Source organism: Thalia democratica, chromosome 1, assembly GCF_965202585.1.
Source record: "Thalia democratica chromosome 1, ktThaDemo2.hap1.1, whole genome shotgun sequence".
In the NCBI taxonomy this organism is placed as follows: domain Eukaryota; kingdom Metazoa; phylum Chordata; class Thaliacea; order Salpida; family Salpidae; genus Thalia; species Thalia democratica.
In genome coordinates, this window is record NC_139165.1 from 97,309,710 (window position 1) to 97,319,490 (window position 9,781).

At 23.6% G+C, this 9,781-nt stretch overlaps 2 protein-coding genes across 2 annotated transcripts; both read right to left on the reverse strand.

Moving 5' to 3' along the window:
- Positions 1-189: 189 nt before the first annotated feature.
- On the reverse strand, positions 190-1,974 carry LOC145848948 (uncharacterized). The gene is made up of 4 exons (XM_082954112.1): positions 1,871-1,974; positions 1,658-1,793; positions 1,253-1,448; positions 190-407 (listed from the first exon to the last, which is right to left on the reverse strand). The coding sequence occupies exons 1-4, from the start codon at positions 1,916-1,918 to the stop codon at positions 218-220; spliced, it is 570 nt and encodes a 189-aa protein (XP_082810238.1). The 5' UTR covers positions 1,919-1,974; the 3' UTR covers positions 190-217.
- An 824-nt stretch (positions 1,975-2,798) lies between these two features.
- LOC145841751 (uncharacterized) lies at positions 2,799-8,520 on the reverse strand. Its single transcript, XM_082949108.1, has 7 exons — positions 8,350-8,520; positions 8,134-8,257; positions 5,952-6,419; positions 3,964-4,115; positions 3,568-3,771; positions 3,065-3,169; positions 2,799-2,858 (listed from the first exon to the last, which is right to left on the reverse strand). The coding sequence occupies exons 1-7, from the start codon at positions 8,428-8,430 to the stop codon at positions 2,799-2,801; spliced, it is 1,194 nt and encodes a 397-aa protein (XP_082805234.1). The 5' UTR covers positions 8,431-8,520.
- Positions 8,521-9,781: the final 1,261 nt, after the last annotated feature.

A 9,781-nucleotide genomic window follows, 5' to 3' on the forward strand; every position in this document is an offset into this window, starting at 1 on the left:
AGTCTAAGAAATTTTAGCAATTAATGTACAAAACTTTGTAAATAAACAAATTTGAAATTTTTGAATAAAATACAGTCACAACAAATTTAAACAGTAGAATGCTTTAACAGTCACTCAAGTAAAAGTGTTTTTAAAATAGTGAATTGACTTTAAATGAAAAGCATTTTTTTTTTTTTAAATTAACTGCTTTTTAACACGCAAAAATTTTGTTGAAATTTTATATTACATTGTTTGCTGCAAACATTGTCAAATTTGAAGGTTTAAATTTGCTGTACTCTTCGTTTGTCAAGATTTCATTGACATCTTGGCTTCTTGGTTTGTACAAACTAGACTTACCAACTTCTTCTATCAATGTATCTGAAAGTGGAAATTTGTCACAGCATAACTCCATTCTTTTGCAGGTTGATCTGAGAAAAATAGAATTTATTATAATTTTGGGTAATAATTGGCTTAAGAATGTAAAAAGTAACTGTAGGAATTTTTTATTACTAATGTTTGAATTGAACCTTTGAATGAAAAAGAGTAAATTATAAACCATACATTGAGTTATAATTTTGTACTTTACCAATATTATATTTATGATAAAAATATTCAACAAACAGATTAACACTATACTTTACTTTATCTAAAAAGACAACAACCTATATAATATTTAAATAATAAGCAAACGCCAAGCTTTTTAACCTTGTACAAATAGTTTTAATTAGAATAAAAAATTTAAAAAACTAACTAAACTAAAAATTGTTAAAAAAGTTCTAGTAACTTTTACTAGTGATATATATTATTGAATTTTACTGATAATATACCGATAAATTTAGCAAAAAAATGTTTCACTTCTTATTATGCATTTATTCTTCCCTTATATTTAAAATAAAAGAAAAAAAATTATATAAAACAAATCGTTGTAATACAAAATATTAATTTAGTTGGATTACATTAAAAAAAAACAAGTCATTAATAGGGCCTTTATGTCTCCTATAATAAAATATGTTTTTTAAAAGTAAAAATCAAAATGATAAGGTTTGTTGAATAATAACAAAACAAAATTCAAAAATTTCTTGTTTCAAGGATCCGGGTACACAAAAAGACCTCTCGGTCATCGAGTTGCATACCCAACTTTAACTAAAATTAAATAATCTAAATAATGATTAAAAACTTTACAGTTTAAATTACACATTAAAATTTCATTTCTATGAAATAAATATTTTAAAATAAAAAGACATAAATCCAAATACATTAAACTTTTACTTACCTAATAATCATTAAGGAGTTTAACAAAATATGGCCCATATTAGATTGTCTATTGTTTTTCGAGATATTCATCAAGGAAAAGTCTCGCTCGATTTGCGCGTTACTAAAAGGTATCGTTTGTAGTTTCATCATTAACTCCTTAAGTTCTTGGTATTCAATGCGAACACTGCTCCAAAAGTTAACGTTTGTTGATTTATCTCTTAAGAATAAAATGATAACTTTTTATGTACATAATCAATTGTAAGTGTACTCTTACAATAATAAATCATGTTTTTATTTTATCATAACTTAGTTTTTGGTAGATTTACAATGTTTACTAAATTACAAAACTTGTTTAACATTAACACTGAAAATTTTAATTTATATTTAAGTAGTAGGTTACTATTGTTATTTTCCTTTAGCTAACCGATACTTGTTTGATGACGTCCATGCAAACTTTTGTATTGAAGTGAGATAGTATCTCTGTGGTTTTCTTCAAACAATTTTTTAATTTTTGGATGTTCTAAAAACTTCTCAATATCCGGCATCCGTCTATTTAAGGCCTTTAAAAAATTATAAGTTTTAATGATATTTAAATAAGTTATTTTATTTTTTGAAGATATATTTAATACCAACTAACATCGTTTACAACTTCATACTGAGCCATAAATTCAAGATTTTGCAGCATTCTTTTTTCCAATTCAATTATAAACACTACAACAAAACTTTGAAAAATATTTTTTACCTGTATTAAAACAATTAATTATAAAAATGTTGGAATTATAGGAAAATTAGTTACAGATTAGAACCGTAGCGTGTCATTAACAGAAATTTTTTCACGTGTAATACACAACATTAAGTAAATTACTTAAGTAAAGTATGAGAATTTACTGAAAAAAAAAAAACGATTATGTAAAAAAAAAATCACAGTTATTATAATAACTTGTATTTTGACTTAAAATTTTTTCAAGTAAAGTAAAAACAATTTCAGAAATTATTCTCATTAAACAAATCCTATTTAAAAAAAATCAATTAAGTTTATTTGTTAATAAACCCAATTGACTAAACAACGTGAATTTTAATTAGTTTAACCTCTGCCTTCTTACTGATGGATAAATTTGCATAAACTTCGTTTACTTCTACATGAAAGATAGGTTCTTCCAAAAGGTTAGCTACAAAAAAAATGTAAATTTTAGTAACTACAACTTAGTTTATATAGTAAAATAATAATTTAACAATTAATTTAATAAAAAAATAAAATATTGATAATAATTACTTATATCGTTTACTCTGTATAAAATCCAATCTAAATTTGAATCTACTAAACCTTTAACAGAATGTTAGTAATGTTTTGTTATAAGAACGTTATTGTACGTTTGTTTGCGTTACTAATTAAAAAATAATGTTTATTTACGCCAAAATGTTGTAGATGTAAAATCAAACGAAACTTTATTATTAATAGCCTAAAATTAAAAATTATTCTTAGTTGCCTTGTGATCTAAATTAAGCTTACTTGAATTTGGTTGGTAAATGAGGTCTTTTAGATGCTGTATAAGTTTTGTTATTGCTTATCCAAACTTAAAAGGTTCTACTTTACTTTTTTGTAGAAGAATATTAACAGAATTTACCTGATGAATAAAAATAATTAATTATTACACTGTAAAAATTTAGTCTTGCTTTACATTTAATACTTACAGCTAAACTTGGCATGACTACAAAATAAGTAATTAAAAATAAACATTTAAAATCAAATTAGAATGATTGAAATTAGTTATGTTATAGTGCTTAGGGTGTTAATTCATTATTAAGCAGATAATAGGTCTTAGAAACTAACTTTCTCTAAAATTTTGCCCATAAATTTAAAAACAAAATTTAATCTATTGCTATTTAGCATTTTTCGAATACTTTCAGCATGTAAATCGTTTCTTCTTCTTTCTGGCTAATATACAAACAAATGTTATAGGTAAGAATAAAAATTTCGATAACAAACATCATTATAGTTAATAAACACTAATACTTATAAAACAAGGCTTATTAACAAAGAAAGTTTTGTTTAAAAAGATATATATTCTTATTAAATCTATGTTAATTAATTTGTGCTTTTAAACAATTATTATATATCTTCTGATTATATATTTGATTTAATAAAACGTTACCTTAGTAAACATATGATTACTAAGTTTCAGGGCAGATTGAATTTTAAATTTATAGATATTTGTAAAAATATAATTGTAAAAATGCTAAATAATTTAAAACAGGATTGTTTTAAGTTTTATACTAATAATTTTTCTAATTATTAAAGCGTCTTGAAGTTTATAGTAATAGTTAAATACCTACTTCATTAAAAAAAGCTTTGAGTACTTCCCAATTCAATAAAATTCTTTCAATGCATGGAAAGTGTGATATCCATCTAGTTTTGCTTAAGGCTTTAAATTTTAACGGAATTTCACCCGTCATACACACACCTAAATTTTCAAAGTCACTTCTTCTTGTGTTAGATAACTTGAAGTAGTTGAACGTTTTCTTAATAAGCTCCTCAACCTTATTTAATTTAAAAGTATACACACTTTTATTCAACAACAATGGTTTTTTTTAATACAACATATTAAAATATAATAAAATATCATAAATAAATATAAAAAAACAACTTTGTAACTTGAATAAATGCAGCTTACTAAAATTCTCATTCAACAATTGAATTAATAATTTATATAAAATAGTTTTAATACTTACTTCATTAGGTATTGTAGCTTTGGTTGCATTTAAACATGCATTTTGCAAAGCATGATTTGTACAGGATATTGTTATAAGCCTGGGATTATCTTTTTTCAGAATTTGTCCTACTCCATTCTTAACTCCTGTCATGGAAGCAGCTCCGTCTGTACCTAAAAATATATTTACTAAGTTAAAAAAAAAAAAAATATTTTTCTTAAATTATAAGACCAGTTTGTGCTTAAATTTATACTTTTCTTAAACAATTGAATAAAATCAAATTAAGTCTATTAATAAAGATATATCATTGTAAGATATTAAAATCAGTTTATAAAAGTTAGCAAGAATACACAGAGAATAGCTGAAATAAACAAAAATTAACTTACTATTAATATCTAAATTTAAAATTAAAAACACGTTAGTAGTACATATTTAATAAATACATAACTAGAATACAAAAATGAAAAAAAGAGTAACAGTTCATATATACTTACATATTGAAACTACATTTTTTAACTGAACATTATACATCTTTAAGACTCTTTTGAATGCGTTAGCAATAGATAACGCTAATTTGTCTCTTCCAAGGTCTTCGAGGTGTAAAAATGTAGATACTTAAGTTTTCTTTATTTTGCTTAGATAACAAATACTAACACCTGTGATTCAAACATAAAGCTTTCTAATTTTTTTTGTTATAAGTTTAATAACTGTAAAATTTTGAATGAAAAGAACTTATAATCTGTATACTTTGGAATAAAAAAAATATAAATGTTTTAAAATTATCTGTTGGTAACTACTACTCATGCTTTTTTAAATAGATATCTAAGAAAGTTAAAAAATACCAAATATAGTCGAACTTTTAAGTACATAAAATCTGTGAAATTAAAGGACTACCACTTTATTCTAGTTAAACAACTGAAGGTAGTAGAACAAAAGTTTAAGAAAGTATAGCTTTAATTGTAATTACAACCGCTGTATATAAAAGGAAAACTGTTATAATTATTTGAACATAAACTGCTCCGGTTAACCACTCGGTATTTTTAAAATTTTTTCCAGGTTTTCTAAATTTCTTCCACGTTTTTAAAATTACACATATTAAGGTCTGTTTAAAGTTAATAGTTAAGTTTAATGTTAAAACTGTATTAAAGAGTATAAAAACATGGAAAAGGTACACTAAAGCTGCTTTATAAATGGTTCATTAATAAAAAAAAATTGATGATGACAAAAAACTTTGAAAAATAGGGTATAATTTTCTATTCAAATCCAAATTTTATTACTATACAAGTAAAAATTATTGAAAATATCAGGTTTTTCAACGTCTTTTAAAGATTTATGTACAAAATTCCAGGTATTTTTATGCCAAAAATTATAATTCCATGTTTTTCCTGGTTTCTAGGTGAAGTGGCAACCCTGCTCGTTAAAGCAACAAATTGCTAATTTATTCATTATTTTCTTTATTAATTAAAATTTTTGCTGTTTAATAAATATTATAATAATTAAATCATTCTCCTTATTAGAAAAATAAAATCAACAATATTTTGACATATTTCTTAAACTATTAAATAAAAGTCAACACAAAAATCAAATATATGTTAGAAATGAAACTGACTTAGTTTACTAGAACGAGTTTACTGTATAATTATTAAAAAAATCATAGTAATTCTAACTTTAATTTTATGTAAATTTTAATTTATTAACCTATTAAATTCTGTAAAATAAAAACTTTTTCCTTTAACTGTCATTAAACCTACTTACATCTGAGTAATCTAACAATGTCCAACTCATTGCATAACAAAATATTTTCTTTTACAGCTAACGTGTTACAAGAATTAATCTATATTAAAAAAAATAAAACAAAGAACAATGTGTTTAAAGCTTATTTCATGTTTGAAATTTAAATTTAATAAGCTTTTTGAATTAAAATATTTTTATATTCAACAGAATGTATGTAAATAAATAACAAATTTAAACTTAATTAAATTAACAAAGCTTAAAAGTAATTTTCTTACCTAGAAAACTTTGTCCAGCAGTATCTGTACTCTCATCCAGATAGAAAGAACAATGCTTCACCATAAATTCAGTTATGATTAGTCTTCTGCAAATTGGTGCGAGAGTATTGCACAGAATCATTTTTGCTTTCCTCCTTTTAAGCGTTGCTGATTCGTGAGCTGTCCCAAGTGTCTTCATGACATCTATCTGGTGTTCGCCTGCTAGCAAGTTCCCGTGAAGAGCTTGTTGCAATGCTAACCGGACTTCTGTCTGGCGTACGTTTTCTTTAAGGAAATTGTTGAATTGCTGTTTAAAAGATTTTTCCATCCTAAACTGATTTATTGAGTTGTGGTTATTTGTGACTGGAGATGCGCGTTTATGTCGGTCAGAATAAGAATGAACTTTTAAGTTGCTCTTTTTTGCTTGTAGTTCTACATTGCACCACTTGCAATAAGCTTTAATTTCACAATTTGTTGGAGCAATCCAATCTAATAAGTAAAACAGCATTACAAATAGTTGACATAACAGATATAACTAATAAAACATTAAACACTATTTATATTTGTTTATAAATAAGTTGTGTATCTAATATTTATTTTATTAATAAGTGAACAATTGAGATTTCAATGATTTAACAAAAACGTTTCACAATAAATTAAACAGTTTAATAGATGTAATAGTGTTGCCTTGTATTTTCAAATTTTTTTCAAAGTATTCCAAAATTCTTACAGAATTTTAAAAGTTCACAATTTTAATCTTTATTTGGTCGAAAATTAGGTTCAAAGTAAGATACTGTGTTACATAGTATGATAACATTAAAAAGATACTTTAAACTTACAATAAATGTGTTGGTAAATAAAAAATTTTTAGATGAAGAAAAAAAATATTATTTATATTATAAATTTTTGTGTCAAATCGAAATTTTAACTACTGACAATGCTTAAAATGTTAAAATTTCCAGGTTTTTTTTTAATTTGAAGTTTTTCCGATTTTTTTTCAAAAATACAAACATTCCTGGTTTTTTTTTTTGGGTTAATTTGACAAATTATAGGCTTCCAGGTAAAGTGGCTAGCCTGATGTAAGCATCACAGTTCAACTTGAGCTAATTAAGTATGTATTTACTTTTAAAACGTGCTTTTTAAAGTTTTGTTTCACTACAAGATCAATAAATAACAATTTTTTTTTAATTTATTTATTCTCAATTAATAAAAGCTTTAGTTAAATCTATCTTATAAATCTAAGCTTACAAATGGGATAATAAATTTGCTTATAATAAAATTGTTATTTATATCACAACTTTTATCAAAAATTTATATATAAATTTAATCAATGCAGTGAAATAATTCTTTTTTGAAATAAAAAAACTAAGTAGATCTGTCTAGTAATTAAATCAGTCAAAGCTAATCTTCTTAGCATTTATAAAATAGTAAATAAAAATTTTCTTTTTGTAATTGAAAGCAATATACTAAAAAATTTTATAAAGAATTCTTGATATTACCACAAACCATTTGTCAGAAAAATGTTTTTAATATTCAAATAAATGTATTTTATGACAAAAATAAAAAATTTTTTTTTGTTTAACAAACAAAAATCATGATAATTTGTAAGGTGTAAAACCAAAAAATTGTTGTAAATAAATAATTTGCCCATCTCACCGCCTTATGGCCTCTATGAACCATTTTACTTAAATAATAAAATTAGAAATTCAATTTTTGTCTATGAAGCGAACTTTGTTTTATACTAACAAATTTTCGTTTTAATTTTATAATAAAATTAACAGTTTAATTTGTGTGTTGTTATTATAAAATGTATTTTAAGTATATTTATTTAAATAAAGTAGTCAAAGGTTAGTACTAAAGTAAAAAAAATGTCATGCTAAAGTATTGTTAATTATTAAATTATTAAAACAAAATGTTAATTTTTAGGTAAAAAGTGAATTGGAATTTTTGACTTTAGATGATAAAATTTTTTGTGCATTATTGAAATAAAATTACAAAAAATACTTTAAAAACTATTTAAAAATTATTTTTTTTTCAAAAATTACAATGGAAAAATTAATTTAATTCTATAAAAACATGAGAACTTTCCTTTATAATATTTAATAAAAAAGCTCAGTATTAAAAAAAAATTGTTGTTGAATTCAAAATTGAAATACTCAAATGTGTATTCTTAAATACTACAAATTGTTAGAGATAAAAAAACCTTTTAACTCATAAACAGATTCCCAAGATTTCTGGTACCTCATCTTTTTAGGTGGTGGAAAATCTAAAGTTGGTAAATCTTCTTGGTCTGGAATTTCATCTAAAATAATTTCAACGGTTGTTACCTACGAAAATGTAACTGCTAAAGTAATGTGTTTAGTGTGTAACTTAATAACTATTTGTAAATCCAAGAAAAAAAAAACCATTAGAGACTTACCTTAACTACTACAGAATAGCATGGTTGCCACAAGTCAAGCTGAGAAATTTTTCCTGACTTTTCCTGACTTTTTCCTGACATTTTACTAAAGTTTTCCTGACTTTTTTCAAGATTTTTCTGACTTTTTACTATAATTTTACTAAAAAAGGCATTGAAAATTAAGTAATTTTGTAAAATTTAAAGAAAATTTTGCAATTTTAGTCTGACTTTAAAGAATTTTTAATTAATTTTTCACTAATCGAAGGCTTTGAAATAAAAGGAAATAAATAAATTTGAACTGACAATATCTGAGGTTTTTATAAATTTTTTTCCTGACTTTTTCCTGAATTTTTTCAAAAACCCCCCATTTTGACCTGAATTTTCCTGACTTTTGTCATTTTTCTTAGTTTTTCCTGATTTCCTGAATTTTCCTGACTATGTGGCAACCCTGCTGAGAATAGCCACCTGATTTTTATTTAAATTTTTTACATGATTTCAAAAAATCTTCAAAAATACACATTTAAGAGTTTAGCTTTAGTTTAAAGTTAAGTTTATTGTAATAAACTGTTTGGAATAGTACAAGGTTGCCACTCATGTTTATAAATTTTTCCTGGTTTTTCAAATCTCTACAAGGCTTTTAAAATTACATGTATTTTGGTTTATTTTCAGTTTAAAGTTATGTCTAATATAAAAAACTGTGTTAAATAATAAAAAAACATTGTATATGTACTATAAAGTTAATTAAAATGTGTATTATAACTAAAAAATTTTAATTGAAATCTTATTTATATGATAATTTTTTTGTGTCAAGTTAAAATTGTACTACTTAACATGCTGAAATTGTTAAAAACTGAATGTTTTTCTAAGTCTTTGGTTAAAAATTTCTCAAATTCCAGGTTTTTTTTGCCTTAGTTGTTAAGTATCAGGTTTCCAGGTAAAAACAGATTTCCAGGTAAAGTGGCAACCCTGATAGCATAAGCCATTGAAAAATACTTAAGTTTATTGAAATGCGTTTTATGAAAAAAAGTTTTTTTTTGCTGATAAAAAAAAACTTATTTATATGATAGATTTTTGAATCAAGTTAAATTTTATTACCGAACTATGTAAACTTGTTAAGAATTTCAGGTTTTTTAGGTTTGTTGTTAAAAAATGTAGGTTTTTTTTAAATTATATCTAATTTCAGCTTTGCTAAGGTTTTAATTGCCTTAATTGTCAAAGTAGAGAATTTTTAATTTCTAGGTAAAATAGCAACCCTATAGTTATTATCCACTCTTTAAACAATTTCCTGACTTTTTATTACAATTTTCCTGACTTTTCTAAATCAAATTATCAATTTAAACAAATAATATAATACATATTCAAACACTTGGAATTAATAAAGCCTTCAACTTTATATTTCAGTTTATCAATATTTATAAAATTAGTAGTAAATATTTTACCCTTATTTATGTAA